Source organism: Lissotriton vulgaris, chromosome 12, assembly GCF_964263255.1.
Source record: "Lissotriton vulgaris chromosome 12, aLisVul1.2, whole genome shotgun sequence".
In the NCBI taxonomy this organism is placed as follows: Eukaryota; Metazoa; Chordata; class Amphibia; order Caudata; family Salamandridae; genus Lissotriton; species Lissotriton vulgaris.
In genome coordinates this window covers 811,646,988-811,663,055 of record NC_141700.1, presented here as the reverse complement: position 1 = coordinate 811,663,055, position 16,068 = coordinate 811,646,988, and the positions used below count along the sequence as shown (strand labels likewise).

Genomic DNA, 16,068 nt, shown 5'->3' with positions numbered 1-16,068 from the left:
GTCCCCAACACAGGCACCCGACCCCCCCCCCCGCCGCCCCGCACCCCTGCAATAATACCGTGGTGGATGATGAAATATAAAAAACATAAGCAGAGTCAAAATCTCTTGTACAGCCCACCCCCGCAAGCTATCCAGGCAAGATGGAAAACTCTCCGTGCTAGGGCAAAGGAGCCGAGTGTCATTGTTGTACATACAGTTCGCCGGCCCGAGTCAGAAACATAGCACAAAGTTATAAGCGAGAGAGAACAAGTAAAACAGCACAGTGAGCGGGCGGCCAACTCAAGAAGAACAGGATGCCCTGCAATGTTCCAAGTAGCTGCACCGTCAGGGGCGCCCGCCGCCATTTTGCGTCTTCATTTCCAAGCACATTAAATAGGAGAACCAGGCCGGCCATTTCGTAGTTGCAAAGCTCAACATCAGGAAAGGCAAGTAAAAGGAAGATGTATCAAATGTGACCAGCGGACACCCCGAGTACCCGACGTAGGCTTATGAGAAAGTGTCAAGTAGGCAGTCAATGAAGAGCATACAAGAAGTGATACTTGCGCAAACATTCTCCCACGTCGCCGAGAAAATCGGAGCAGGGTCCCACCACCAAATCTGTGCAATAAAGGCCGAACAATGGCTGCATGGACAAAGTCTCGCACTCAAAATGCCTGCGGCAATGTGTCCCTCCGTTCCGGTGGTATCCGGCGCCCCCCTACATTAAACCATTTCCAGCTCCTTCCTTTCAGTGCACGGGGGACGTCCACTCCACTCCCCGGCATTCACCGTGCGCACTTCCAACGCATACTGTGGTCTCACCATTTCAAATCACCACTCGCAGGGGGGACCCCAAATCCCAATGCCGCTGAAGCAAGTGTCATGGCCGCCCGCCCCAAGTCCGATAAAAGGGGAAATGGAGTCAGCATCCCCACGCCACTACCCATTAGTGTCTGTGCTCCACAGCAAGTGAATAAGCATGATCGGGCCCCCACAATCCAAAAGGCGCCTTGGTGGTACTGCGCCGCAGCCAGTCCCACGCAGCGGAGATGTGGAGTAGGCAGCCCCTTGCAGGCCAGGCAGCACGCCATCCGAGCAGCCAGCAACAAGTAGGGGACGAATAAGTCCATCAAGGAGAGCGGGGGGGGGGGGAGACACCAAACCGGCGCTGAAAGCAGCATGCGTTCTGTCCTCCCGGTGTATGGGTAGTGCTGGAGCCAAGTCCACAGGGGCGGGCTGACCTGTTCAGTTGTGGGGTGGTTCCTCCTGGAGCTCTGCGTCCATTGTTGTCGATCTCGCTGGCGGAGGCGTAATCACGCCAGGGCCCGGCTGGAAGTCGCGCGCAGGCCAGAAACACAAATGCCCGTAACTCCGCTCCCAAGGCGCGGAAAGCGCTCGGAGTCAAACACATCCACTCGGCCCCCCCTCCGACACACGGAAGCTCCGGAGCTGTGCAGGGCGGACGGGAAAATCAGGCGGCGGGAGAGGAGAGCCGGCGGAGCCGGGCACTCGTGCGACCATCTTGGCCGCTGGCCCGGCCCCGCCCCCCGAACCTCATTCTTATATGTTCTTCTTAAGTTTGCCAATAGTCGCTTTTTAAGATCTTTATGAACACAGTTCAATTGCTTATATATTGCCCAAGTTGCTTTACTAATGAGTTCTCTTGAAGGTACAATCTGTGCGAGTCCCACCTGTTGTTACTTGGCCTAATTGGTTTGCACCCGGGCAGTTGTTTAGGGGGAAAGAGGTCTGCTAATAAGGAACATAGACAAGACCAGATTTCAACCATCGGTTTTCCTGATTGAAAATCTCCGAGTGCTGAATCTATTTTAGTTTCTGCCAAGACTAAGATCTCAGATTGGTTGTCTGGATGCCATATCATTCTTCTTAATTTACAGGCGGCTGGCAATTGGTCAAGGTTTCATGTTTTGGCTGGTATTCACCTGTTAGGGCTAGTGTTATGATTTGAGGTTTGTGGTCACTCTCCACACGAGCTGCAACATGATACCCCTAAATTGCAGATGTTAACCGTCTAGAGACAATGGTGTAGTCGATTTTAGAATTTTGCCTTAAGTTTTTAAAGGTTGTTGAGTTGATGGTCTTGTAACAGCATTGGCTTATATTTTTAAAGATGATAACAGCAAATCTGGGGTATGTCTTTACTTAGCAAATCCAAAGAGGGCCTAGTGACCACGTGCATGTTGAAATCGCCCGAGCCAGTAGTAGGGTACAGGAGGGTTAGAGTATGAATTATATCTAGAAAAAAACATAGGTGGGGTTGATTAGAAACAGGAATGTCAGGAGATATTGATTTGAAAAGAATAGTAACATTAAATTGCAATACTGTTAAATAAACTGCTTAATTTAGGGGAAATGCTGAATATGGCTTGGTTCAAGACCTTACTCCTGAAACCTTGTAGATATGTGTTCTGTGATGGCCCGCTCCTTTATATGCTCTTTGATGTCATTGTTGTTTACACCACAAAGACAGATAGCATGTTGAATAACACATATTTGCGTTTGTTGTAAGATTAAGCTTAGATTTTATTTTGTTCTGTTCCACAGCATATGAGGTGGTTTCTGTCCGCATAAAAGATGAGGCTGAGATCTACTGCATGGACTCTGAGGCCAGCAAGAGAAAGGAAGCCCTCAGCAGCCCCAGGGGTAAGTTTACTCTGCTTGAAACCCAACTTCTGCATCACTTATAACAGTTCATAACTCTAGAATCGCAGGATGAGATCTATTCTGATGGTGTACTTGTCAAGTCCTTTGCATCTGTTCTCACCAGTGTTACAAATCTTTGAATCAACCTCATCTGCACCGCGATGCACCTCTGCTGGTGGGGAGCTCGGAACCTACAGAGATTTTCAGAAATGTAATGGAGGCCATTTGTGTAGACATTTTTGGGTGCCACTTGAAACTTTCATGGTGGTGAGTGGGCAGTGGCAGTGTCCTTAGCTGCTGCGTACGGCGCTGTCATTGCATTATATTTGCTGTTCTTTTAAATTATTTTACTTGTGTTGTTGCGAATTGTGGGACAGCGTTTTTAGGCTGCTTTTAAAACTGGAAAACTGAACTAGCAAATTCACTTGGGGCTCACCTGAGGGGGGCTGTACACCTGCTCGGAGACTGCTCTCGATTTCCCCCCTTCCCGCCCCGGTCTGACGCGGTGACCAGCACCGTTGCGCGGAGGGCGAGGAAGGGAAGAGACAGTCACTTCCGGTGGGCGGGGGGGCGGGTAGCGGTCTAGTGCTCCCGACCTGCAGACGTTTGTAGGGATAAAAGGAGGATGCTTAATCGGCCGCGCAGCGGACGCGCGCAGAGGGCGTGCCAGCGGCGCGCCAAAGGCAAGCCCATCTGCGCCCGTCCGCAGCCGTGCGGGGTCTGGGGCCAAAATCAACTCTATGACCTCTGTCCCAAGACCCCTATGGCTTGCTACCACAGCGTAAAAGTAGATGAGGATATGGGTTGTAAAGAGTGTCAATTTGTATTTTTGGTGGTAGATGAGTTTAATCGAGAGGCAACGAGGCTTTCTTGTGGTCTGTTGAATTTGAGATCCATGAGCAAGCATAGGTTGGATATTTTCGACCTACTAACGGATAAGAAACTCGACCTCCTTTTCCTTACGGAAACTTGGCTGGACCCCGACTCGGAGCCAGACATAATTGAGGTACTCCCCCTGGGGTACATGATTGTTAGGCTGGATAGGATGTCAGGCAGAGGTGGGGGGATAGCCATTGCCTTCAAACAGCCGCTTAGCTGTCAATTGGAACCTCTAACTAGAGCTGATAGAGGGGCGGGCGCTTTTACAATTAGGGTGAACCCGCGCATTACGGTAAAGGGACTCTTGGTCTACAGACCACCGGGCCCAAATACTCGATTTGTCGCAAGCTTGTTAGAAGGTATTATGGAATCTGCCCTACGTAGGGATAAGCTCCTCCTATTAGGAGATTTTAATATGCATTCAGAGAACTCCCTCGATAAGGGGGCTGTAGATCTATGCCAGGAATTACAGGCACTACAATTCAACCTGAACTCGAAGATCCCTACCCATAATACCCATAAGGATGGCCACTTACTGGACCCACTGTTTGCTAATTGTGGGGAAGTAGAAGTGAACCTGCCCGTTCCTGTTCCCTGGTCTGATCACTTCATTGTTCCTTTTATGATGCGAATTCCAGGACCTAGAGCCCCGGAACAGCCGTCGCTTAACCATCCGTGTCGTAATTGGGCTGGCTTCTCCCGGGCAAAGTTCAATGCTGCCCTGACTAAAGGAGGGCAGCCGGGGGGCATTGATGTTGAAACCGCATGTGGTAATCTTGAAAAACGCATAAGAGAGGCCCTTGATAGCACTGCCACGTTACGTCTGAAGAAATCACTGAGTAGGTCTCTAAAATCGGCCCCATGGTTCAACGCCGACTTGCGCCTAGTTAAGACTGACTGCAAACGTCTAGAGAGGCAATGGAGGGTAGCTTTTCTTAATCAGGCCAAACTGGAATATCAAGATAAACGGAGAAATTACCATGGATTAATCAGGCGGGCTAAAGCCACGTATTATGCAGAGGGCATTGGGGAAGCAGAAAATTCCACTAAGGAATTATTTAAGATCTGTAGGGAAATCTCCTCACTTAAACCATCTGCAATACCCACGGAAAGTTCAGAGGAATCTTGCGATCGTATCGCTGGCTTCTTTTCTGAGAAAGTGGCCACGATATACTCCTCCTTTCCGGGAGCTAAAAGAAGGGGTGTAGAGTTTGTGGAGCCCAAGTGGGATGAGGGGGGAGCTCATAGGCTGGATAATTTTACCACCCCTCCCCCGAGATGCTCCAAAAGATCTGCAGGTCCATAAAGTCAGGGTCACCCAGGGATCCCGCCTCGCCTAAATTGCTTGCGGAAAGCCTTGATATCCTTGAGCCCTACGTCAGGCATCTTTTAGATGTGTCATTTAGAACGCACACGGTGCCTGATGACTGGAAGCAGGCGGTGGTACTCCCACTTCAGAAGAAGCCTAATGTCAGTTTTGAGAAATTGGACAATCTCCGCCCCATTTCGCTGTTGCCCTACTTGGCAAAAGTAGCAGAGAAGGCGGATAATCTTCAACTCATGGCCTATGTGGATGAAGCCAATCTGCTCTACCCTACACAGTTTGGGTTCAGATCGCTCCATTCAACAGAGTCAGCTCTACTTATGGCCACTGAGACCATCAGACAGGGAGTGGATGAGGGACAGACTATGGCTCTCATCCTATTGGACCTGAGCGCCGCCTTTGACTCTGTAGCACATTTCACCTTGCTACAGTGTCTGAATAAGGGCGGTGTCTCAGGTGCAGCGTTAAAGTGGCTACAATCTTTTCTGATGAATCGTAGGTTCCAGGTTAGGCAGGGCGCCCATTTTTCCAGAGCTATGGAATTGGATCAGGGTGTACCCCAGGGATCAGCCCTGAGTCCCACCTTGTTTCATCTCTACGTCTCCCCTTGGGTAAGTATAGTTGAGGGTATGGAATGCGAATTGTGTCACACGCTGATGACACACAGCTGGTCATCTCTCTGTCACGGGCACCTGATCTAGCTGTCCCCAACTTCAGAGCTTGCATGCAGGAGCTCGCCTCCTGGATGGATGACAACTGCCTGAAGTTGAATGGTAGCAAGACAAAGGTGCTCGTGGTGGGGGGGGGGGGCGTCTGTGTGGTCCTCGGCATGGTGGCCACCTTGCTTAGGACCAGTCCCCATGCCCTGTCAACAGGCCAAGAATTTGGGGGGGTGGATCGATTCGGACCTTACATTTGCACCTCAGATCAGTCGTGTGGTGGGGGCGTGCTTTGGTGTCCTGAAAGGTCTACGTAAAATCATTGACCTTCTCCCTATTGAGGCTAGGAGGACACTGGTGCACGCCCTGGTCACATCACGATTAGACTATGGTAACCTATTGTACTTGGGTGCCACGGTTAGGACCCTTGACCGTCTGCAGGTGCTGCAAAATGAAGCCGCCCGGCTGGTCTTGAGGCTCCCAAGTAGAGCAGCCTCTAAAGCGGCCTTGGAGGCTCTTCATTGGCTTCCTGTCAGGAAGAGAATTGTGTTTAAGGCCTTATGCACGTGTCATCGGATCATTCAGGGTAATGGACCTAGGCCCCTGCAGACTTTAATCACTACCTATAGGCCTGTCCGCTCCCTCAGGTCTACGGGAACTGGCCTGTTGGTGATCCCTAACATCAAAAAGCCCCGCATGGGTGGCAGATCCTTCCGGCTCCTGGCAGCAAGGAGCTGGAATAAACTCCCATGTGAGCTCCGCCTAGAAGCCTCGGAGGTCAGGTTCAGAAGAAAGCTCAAAACACATCTGTTCCTTCAATAATTTCATGGCCGCTCGTAGCACAGTAGAGGCATGGGGTGCTCGAAGTACAGAAGGGGGCGTGGGGCTTTTCACTCACCACAGCGCGGGGACACGCCGGTGTGCGTAACCAGGCGCTTTATAAGCTCCCTTATTATTATTATTATGTGTCAGTGCTTTTTTATTAATAGTGAAGTGTTTTCCTTCTTTCTTTATGATTTATTTTTGTAATTTTATATAGTGGCCGGAGGCATCAGAGTGCTTTAGAGTAAAGCAGACCATGACAATAACAACAAGCATTGGAAATGCAATAGGTCTCGGATTTATTTGAGTTAGAGCTAATGGCATTGTAAATGGCAATGTCTTTTAGTCATGTGTTATGGAGTGTATGCATGTGGTGTGTAGTGGAATTATGTGGGTTGGATTGGAATTGTAGCAATGGTGGCATGCTGCGCTTTAGGTGAATATGTTTAAAAGTAAAGTGCACCATACTGCGATTGCTACAATAGTTAATTGTGGATGCGTTAACAATTGATGTGTGCACTGATGGCTGGTGGTGTGTGTGCCTGTAAAAATTGTGCACAGATGGCTCGTGGTGTGTGTGCTTGGTGGAAGCGTGCACTGCCGGCTGCAGGTGTGTGTGCCTGGTGGAAGCGTGCACTGACGGCTGGTGGTGTGTGTGCCTGGTGAAAGCTTGCACTGACGGCTGGTGTTGTGTGCCAGGTGAAAGCATGCACGGACGGCTGGTGTTGTGTGTGCCTGGTGAAAGTGTGCACTGATGGCTGGTGGTGTGTGTGTTTGGGGAAAGCGTGCACTGACGTCTGGTGTTGTGTGCCTGGTGGAAGTCTGCACTGACGGCTGGTGGTGTTTGTACCCGGTGAAAGCGTGCACTGACGGCTGGTGGTGTGTGTGTGTGGTTGTGTGTGTGGTTGCATGTGTGGTGGTGAGTGTGTGGTGGTGAGAGTGTGGTGGTGAGAGTGTGGTGGTGTGGTGGTGTGTGTGGTGTGTGTGTGGTTTTATGTGTGTGGTCTTATGTGTGTGGTCTTATGTGTGTGGGTGTGGTGGACTGAGTATTCGTACCCTGCACACTTACACACTGCACCTACACACTCACACATTGCTCACCCTACACACTCACACAATGTTCACCCTGCACACACACTGTTCACCCTGCACACTCACACACTGTTCACCCTGCAAACTCACACACTGTTCACCCTGCAAACTCACACACTGTTCACCCTGCAAACTCACACACTGTTCACCCTGCACACTCACACACTGTTCACCGTGCACACTCACACACTGTTCACCCTGCACACTCACACACTGTTCACCCTGCACACTCACACACTGTTCACCCTGCACCCTCACACACTGCAGTCACTGTCACTCTGCAGTCACTGTCACTCTGCAGTCACTGTCACTCTGCAGTCACTGTCACTCTGCAGTCACTGTCACTCTGCAGTCACACTCACTCTGCACTCACACTCACTCTGCACTCACACTCACTCTGCACTCACTCTCACTCTGCACTCACTCTCCCTCTGCACTCACTCTCACTCTGCCCTCACTCTCCCTCTGCACTCACTCTGCAGTCACTCTCACTCTGCAGTGACTCTCACTCTGCACTCACACTCACTCTGCACTCACTCTGCACTCACACTCACCCTGCACTCACACTGCACTCACTCTGCACTCTACACTCACTCTGCACTCACACTCACTCTGCACTCACACTCACTGCACTCACACTCTGCACACACTCACACTTTGCACTCACACTCTACACTCTGCACTCACTCCCACTCTGAACTCACTCGCTGCACTCACACTCTGAACTCACTCTCGCACTCACTCTGCACTCACTCACACTCCGCACTCACTCACCATCTGCACTCACTCACACTCTGCACTCACACTCTGCACTCACTCTCCTACTCACTCTGCACTCACTCTACACTCTGCCCCCACTCACACACTACACTCACAATCTGCACCCACACTCTGCACTCACACTCTGCACTCACTCTCACTCTGCACTCACTCTCACTCTGCACTCGTTCACACTCTGCACTCACTCTGCACACACTCTGGACTCACACTCACTGCACTCACTCAGCACTCACACTGCAGTCACACTCACTCTGCTCTCACTCTGCACTCACTCTGCACTCTACACTCACTCTGCACTCACACCCACTCTGCACTCACACTCACTCTGCACTCACTCTGCACTCGCTGCACTAACACTCACTCTGCACGCTGCCATCATGAAGTGGAGGAGAACTCGGGCGACAGATGTAGGTCGTCACTTCAATCAGGCTGAGTATTTCCGGTTTAAAAATAAAGCGAAAACAGGTTTGGAATGTTATTTTAGAAGTACTTACTGAGGTCCAGAGGCCTCGCTGAATGCAAGTGTAAACGTTATAGAAGTATTTACGTTTTATTAGGCACGCATCCGTCCTGAGTTTTGCACGTAAAAGGAAATCATAGAGACAACAGAAAAGTGAAGATTATTTAAAAGCAGTTCTTTGCAGAGGGTCAGTGAACAAAGATATGTATTGTGGGAGGGAGTTCAATCTAGGTCTGGGAGGGCCGATCAGTGACAGATTTTCAGGACGTGCACGTAAAAAACAATTTCAACCTAAATAAACAAGCGGCACTTCAACAGATCGCGAAAGCGATCCAATTGTAATTTTTTTTTTTTTTAAAGCCTGCAGTGGTGCGCGGGTGCCACTGCGAGCACATGTTCTGAATTATCACGGCTGTCAAGTCGTGATAATTCAAAACATATGGCCTTTGGTGCCCGTTACAGACACCAATAGGCCATAGGTGGAGCTACGCCACCACCTATGACATATGTTTAAAAACAGCACGCACCCGAAGGCCAATGAAATTGGACCTTGGATTCCACAACGGCACGAGCGTTGTGGAATGCAAGGTCCACTTTCCAATCCCCCAGAATAGGCTCTCGCTGTGTGACACTGCATGCGCAGTGTACGCTAGGCCCGGGACCTAAAAAAGGTACATGTACATTTAAGGTTGAGCGATCACCAGGTCGGCCTCCCCTGTGAGCTGGAGCACTTCACACATTTTCATTGTAAAGCAAAGCAATGGAAGGCAGGCGGCACGGTACCACGTGAAGATCTGCAGTCGATGTACAGGTTGAGGTTTGTATGCACTTGGCGGAATCGTTGGGAGTGGTCTAGGTCAGCTGTCGTTGAGGTCTTTTTTAAAGTTGGTTGAGTGGAGGCCAGGTGGGTGAGGGATCCATATTCTTGCGGCGCTTCCAGAGAAGGATTGGTTCATGTATCCTTCGTGCTTGAAGGTGTGGGGTCTGAGGAGGAGCAGTTGAGCTTTTCTAGAATATCCGCTGACGCCTGAGGTTTTGAGTTACTCTAAGAAGTCTAAAGTTAAGAATGGTGTTCTGTCAGAAAGAGGCTGACGCATGTAGGGACTGCTCTGAGAAGTCCTAGGTGGACGCTGGAATTGCCGAAAGGGAGTGCAATTCCGTAGTCTAGTCTGGAGAGCAAAAGTTCCTTTCGATAACAGATTTAAGTTTGTGTTCTGGGATGAGGTTCCTGATTCCCCACAGAAGCTTTAGCTGGAAATAGTCACTCTTAGCCATGGAGGAAATATGGTTCTGGAGATTCATACATCTGTCAAGGGTGAATCCCAGAGATTTGGCATATTGAATGATGGAGGGGCGGCGTCAATGTCTGGAAGGAGATCCAGCCAGTCTTGGATCTGTAAGTTCATTTTCTTTGCAGAGATAAGAAGAAATTCTGTTTTCGCAGGGTTTAGTTTGAGGTGGTTATTAGCAATCCAAGCTTGAATTCTATTCAGGGTTTTGGATAGGCGGGTGACGTCTTTGGCATGAGATCTTCAAGTAAATTTGGGTGTCATCGACATATAGGTCGAAGAGGATTCCGGAGGATTATGCAGAGGAGTTCCAGGTAGAGGTTTAAAAGGGGTGGGGAAAGAATTAAACCTTGGGGGACTCCTTGTTGCAGGCTGACTGGATCTAAGACTGCTTTCCCAATTTTTACGATTTGGGAGCAGTTTGTTAGGTATTAGGTGAATCTCTCATGGATGGCTCCACCAATACCCATTCGATGCTTCAGGGCGTCTACTAAAGCCAGGTGGTAAACTGTGTCAAGCACAGTAGAGTGGTCGAGCAGCGCAAGAAGACAGGAGTTACCCATGTCTAGGATGCGGAGCGCGTCGCCCGCAGTCTCAGTGTTGTGGCGCTGATGGACTCCAGATTGAAGGGAGTCAAGGAGGTTGTTGTCAAAGATGTGGGATGAGAGTTGGGAGGCTTCTCAACTTTCAGTCACCTTGCTTAGGAGAGGCAGAGTGGATACTGTGCAGAAGCTGTTAAAGTCGTCTGGAGCCAGAGAATGTGTTTTTAGGAGAGGAGAAATTTGACCCAGTTTTAGACAGTCTGGGAACGATCCCTGATCCAGTGATGAGTTAACCAGGGTTGTCCAAATGGGGAGAAGCAGTTTAGCTCGGGATTTACTGATGGACCCTAGAATGGCGTCGCAAATAGGGATTTACTGATGGAGCCGGGCATGGCATTGCAAAGATGGTGAGAGGGTTTCACCTCTAATAGAGTTCATAGTAGATTTGCCTCTGAGATTGGGGAGAAGGAGGACGATTGTTGCAGTGCCTTTCCAGGCAGTATCTCCTCTATTATGTTGTTGACTTTGGTCAGAAGTGAGATGTTAATGTCTTTAATTCTTTAGTCAAAGAACTCTGCCAAGTTATTGCAAAGGATCTCCAATCGTTGTTGGCTCGATTAATTGCCTCAAATATTGGTTTCAGTCTGTTATTGGCCATATAGAGGAGGGATCTGATATGTGTTCAATCAATCAATCAATCAATCATAGCATTTGTAAAGCGCACTACCTACCCGTGAGGGTCTCAAGGCGTTGGGCGCTGGGGGGTGGGGAATGCTGCTACTGCTTGAAAAGACAGGTCTTGAGGAGTCTTCTGAAGGACAGCAGGTCTTGGGTCTGCCGTAGGTGGATGGGTAGGGTGTTCCAGGTCTTGGCGGCGAGGTGGGAGAATGATCTGCCGCCGGAGGTCGCTCTTCGGATGCGGGGGACTGTGGCGAGGGCGAGATCAGCGGAGCAGAACTGGCGGGTGTGGGTGTAGAAGCAGAGTCGGCTGTTGAGGTACGCTGGGCCGGTGTTGTGGAGGTCCTTGTGTGCGTGGGTGAGGAGCTTAAAGGTTATCATCTTGTTGACGGGGAGCCAATGCAGTTCTCTCAGGTGGGGTGTGATGTGGCTGCGGCGAGGGATGTCGAGGATACGGCGTGCAGAGGCGTTCTGGATGCATTGAAGCAGTTTCAGGAGTTTGGCCGAGGCTCCTGCGTAGAAGGCATTTCCGTAGTCCAACCTGCTGCTGACGACGGCCTGGGTGACCATTCTCGTTTCGGTTGGGATCCACTTGTAGATCTTGCGGAGGGTTTTGAAGCAGGAGGAGGAGACGGCTTTGACATGTTTAGTCATGGAGAGGGTGAAGTCGCGGATGACCCCTAGGCTGAGTGCGTGGACGGTGGGCGTTGGAGCAGTTCCTAGTGCGGTCGGCCACCAGGAGTCGTCCCAGGCCGAGGGTGTGGATCCGAGGATGAGGACCTCCGTCTTGTCCGAGTTCAGCTTCAGTCGGCTGTTCCTCATCCATTCGGCGACGGCCTTCATTCCTTCGTGGAGGTTGGTTTAAGCGGTGTGGGGGTCCTTGGTGAGGGAGAGGATCAGATGGGTGTCATCAGCGTAGGAGATGATGTTGAGGTCGTGCTGTCGGGTGACGTGGGCGAGCGGTGCCATGTAGATGTTGAACAGTGTTGGGCTGAGGGATGAGCCCTGGGGTACGCCGCAGATGATCTCAGTGGCTTCGGAGCGGAAGGGGGGGACGTTCTGTGTTCTGCCGGAGAGGAAGCAGGTGGTCCAATCCAGGGTGTTCTCTTGGTTCCTGGCGTCGTGGAGATGTGTTCATAGTGTGCGGTGGCAGACTATGACGTAGGCGGCAGACAGGTCCAGGAGGATGAGGGCGCAATTTCTCCATTGTCTAGCAGGGTCCTGATGTCATCGGTGGCGGCGATGAGGACAGTTTTGGTGCTGTGGTTGCTGCGGAACCCAGACTAGGATGGGTCCAGGATGCTGTTATCTTTGAGGTAGCAGGTCAGTTGTTTGTTGACGGTCTTCTCGATGACCTTCGTTGGGAACGGGAGCAGGGAGATGGGCCGAAAGTTCTTGAGGTTCTTGTGGTCCGCCTTGGGTTTCTTGAGTAAGGCATTGATCTCGGCATGCTTCCAGATCTCCGGGAAGGTTGCTGTCTCAAAGGAGGTTGATGTCGTCGTTGATGTTGGTCCAGAAGCGCAGGCGGTTGGTGCAGATGGTGGCCATGGGGGCGGAGGTCTCAGTGGTTGTCGGGGCGGTCGTGGCGTTGAAGCTGTCATGGATGTCTGCGATCTTGCGATGGAAGAAGGTGGCCAGCGAGTCTCACAGGTCTTGCGAAGGTGGGATGTCGGTGTTGGAAAGTTCCTTCACGATGTTGAAGAGCTCTTTGCTGTTGTGTGCGTTGTTGTCTAGGCGGTCTTTGAAGGAGCCCTTTTGGCTGTTCTGATGAGGTGATGGTGTCTGCGTGTGGCATTCTTGTGGGCTGCGTAGCTGTCTGGTGTTCGTTCACGGAGCCAGTTCTTCTCCAGCTTTCGGCAGGTTTGCTTGGAGACCTGGAGGTCTTCAGTGAACCAGCTGGCTTTCTTGCTGGTGTGACTGTTGGAAGGTTTCTTGATTGGGTGAGGGTTTTGGCGCAGTCGTCGATCCACTGTCTGAGGTGGCCGGCGGTGGTGTTGGAGTCGGAGGCTGGGCTCCGGGTGAGGCTGGTGGGATTGAGGCTGCAGGCGTCAGGCTGCAGGTGTCGTCTGTAGGCTTGAGGCAGGTCAGAGGTTGCCGGATCTCAGTTGAGGATCGCTGGGGGGACCTCCTTGTGATATTTTTCCACTCGAGCTTGGGCCGGGTTCGGCTGGTGCAGAGTGGGATGGATTCGCAGTCTCTGGCTGGCACCAGAAGCTGCACTTTGAACAAGTCCGGTGTTCACGGGAGATTCAGTCATTGAAGTGAAGGCAGGTCCTCCACCTGTTGTTCATTTGCTTCGGGATCTAAACATAACAGAACCTCATTATTATTTTTCATTACAATCTCTTTTTAGCAAGGTGTTTACCCCCACTTTATCCCATCTTAGGGTGTACCCATTTTTACTTTGTAGACTTGGTTTTGGAGGGCATTTTACCTTTTTTTTCTTTTGTGGGCCCCTTAAGAAACTAAAGCTCAATAAAGCATGGTCACTGAGACCAGACATCTTAACCTTAAGTTCTTTTGAGGTACCACTAAAAGTGTCAGAGGTGATTATGTAGTCAATAGCGGAACATGCACCGGCCCTATAAAAAGTAGGGTCCAGCTCACCTGTACCTACATTAAAGTCGTTTCTGATTTTAAGCTGCCAAGAGATCAGTAAATTGTTTAGGGCATTACCAGAACCAACATGATTGAAATGGCGGATTGCCCCACCATTGTGGGCAGTTACCCCACATATTCGTGGCTCATCTTTATGGCAACTACTGGCGTTGAAATCACCTACCCAAAGAATTAATAAGTGTTTGGGGTAATTGTATATCAACTCCACCATAGTTCTAGCAAAGTTCTTCTACCACAGAAACTGGATTCATGAAGTTATTATTATAGAAATGTATTAGCAAAAGGTCTCTGTTATTATGTCCCTTTGCAATTAATATGTGGAAATAAGGGAAGTTATTCCAGAAAGACAGTAATTTAAATTCTAAAATATTGGAAATCAAAGTTAAAATGCCTCCCTTTGCTCTCCCCCTTGTTGATGTTAGTGCTGGTGTATGGAAGGAGCGATAGATGTATGATATCCTCCTCCCATGTTTTTTGCAAGCATATTATATGTGAGGTTGTCAGTTCCTCATGCCATTCAAAATTGTCCCTTTTATTTTTAGGTCTCGCACCTGCAACGCAGCGAAAAGCGCTGTCGCAGCGAGACCTATAGCCGTCAGCCATGCTTTCAAGGGCTTAAAGGGGGACAGGAGATGGGCATACGCAGGCTGCAGGCGGATCAGATCGGGACGCGCGCGTTTACCACGTTGCACATCTCCTGTCCCCCTTCAGTCTAGGCAAGGCAGCTGCATGCAGCAAGAAACACACACATACACACGCACCAGCCGCCCCCAACCAGTGCACCTGTACTTATCTCACTCAACAACAGAGAGAGACACACACACCAGACGCCCCCTGCCGCTTTCCCCTCCTCCCTCCGACGTTTCAGGCCACGTTCTCACCTAAGCCTTCTGATGCACGGTCCTTAGCCCACGCTCTCCGACTCGGCCAGCTCTTTTTAGGTCTCGCACCTGGCCTGCGCCATGGCTGCTGGCGGCAGCGGGAGGCGCCACTGCGCCCTGTCCTTCCACCCGCGCGTCTTCCTGAGGCTCCGGCTCCCTCTCGGCTGCCCGCGTGCCCCCGTACTACTCTTTGCCCGCACTCCCGTCTCGCGCTCCAGCAGCCTCCAAGCCCAGGTAGCCGTGCCGCGGACGTCAGCCGTGCGCGCGCTCACACAACTCCTGCTTGCTATTTCTCTTATGAGTCTGGTAGTTGTTTATCTGCAACCAATTTATAGCCATTTATACCTTGGGGATCATGCTGGCAATGGAGATATTGATATTTGAATTTGAACTGTGTTCACTACTATGGTTAGCGGCACTCATTAACTAAATTCCGTTTGTCGAAGAATAGCCAGACCTGAAGCTCTGCTGTCTAAGGTTTGTAATATATACGTTGTATTTTAATCCCTCACTGTATTTTATTGACCGGTAATGTACTGTGTATTTTAACGCGTTGCTGTATTTTAATGTGTATTGAACTTTATTATCCTTGTCGCCTAACTGGATCGAATAAAGTTACTTGGTTGATTGATTAATTGGCAGGTCTCTTGCTGAACGAAACTTTGCCCTGTTCAACCCTCCTAGAAGAGCATGGTCTCTAGAGAATGGAAAGGCTAGCAGAGTGATATACAGTAACATCTGAAGGGACAGCGTAGACACGTTTTATGGGTTTTCTTTGAACAGCTCCTAAACGTAATCCAATTTGAAAGGCTTTTATCTTGCATTCAGAGGACATAGGCCTGCCTAGGGACTCACCACCAGGTTGCTAAAGGGTTGTCGCGTCCAGGCATCATTAGTAGAACCTAAGCTAACTCCCTTATTCCCCATAACTGAGAAGTCAGAACCCCCAACCCATGTAAGTGTGTGGAGAATAGAACAAAGGTAGAAACACTAAAATCTGAAATACTAATTCACACCAGTAACCGTGATGTCTATATAGATGGGCACTTGCACATACAGAACATTATTAAAATGTGTCGTCCACCCAACAGATACAAACCAAAAAAAAACAAATGCTGCTCCAGTTACTATTTCACATATGATGCTGGCTGAAATCAGTAAGGCCCCAAAAAGCAGCTCCACAAACAGAATCCAAACATCACAAAACCCACTAGTTTCAAAAAGGAAACTGAGTTTTGAAACACAGCCATGACTGCCAGTGCTCTTTTCCTTTAGTTTCACTAAATGTTGTTTTATTATGAGGGCTTTACAAACTTAAGACAGAATTCAACTATTCAGTATGGTTGTTTAACAGTCATTCTAAAAGAAAACCCTACCCTGGCTTTCTATGATTGCCTCTA

General features: G+C 49.9%; 1 protein-coding gene across 7 annotated transcripts in view; it reads left to right on the top strand.

The window, feature by feature from the left end:
* LOC147678854 (uncharacterized) overlaps window positions 1–16,068 on the top strand; it is a 144,109-nt gene that overhangs the window by 98,274 nt on the left and 29,767 nt on the right. For all 7 annotated transcript variants that reach the window (XM_086946294.1, XM_086946297.1, XM_086946296.1 and 4 more), the window contains one exon: window positions 2,545–2,643. In XM_086946294.1, coding sequence (XP_086802420.1) covers window positions 2,545–2,643 — 99 coding nt within the window. The remainder of the gene's footprint in view (window positions 1–2,544; window positions 2,644–16,068) is intronic.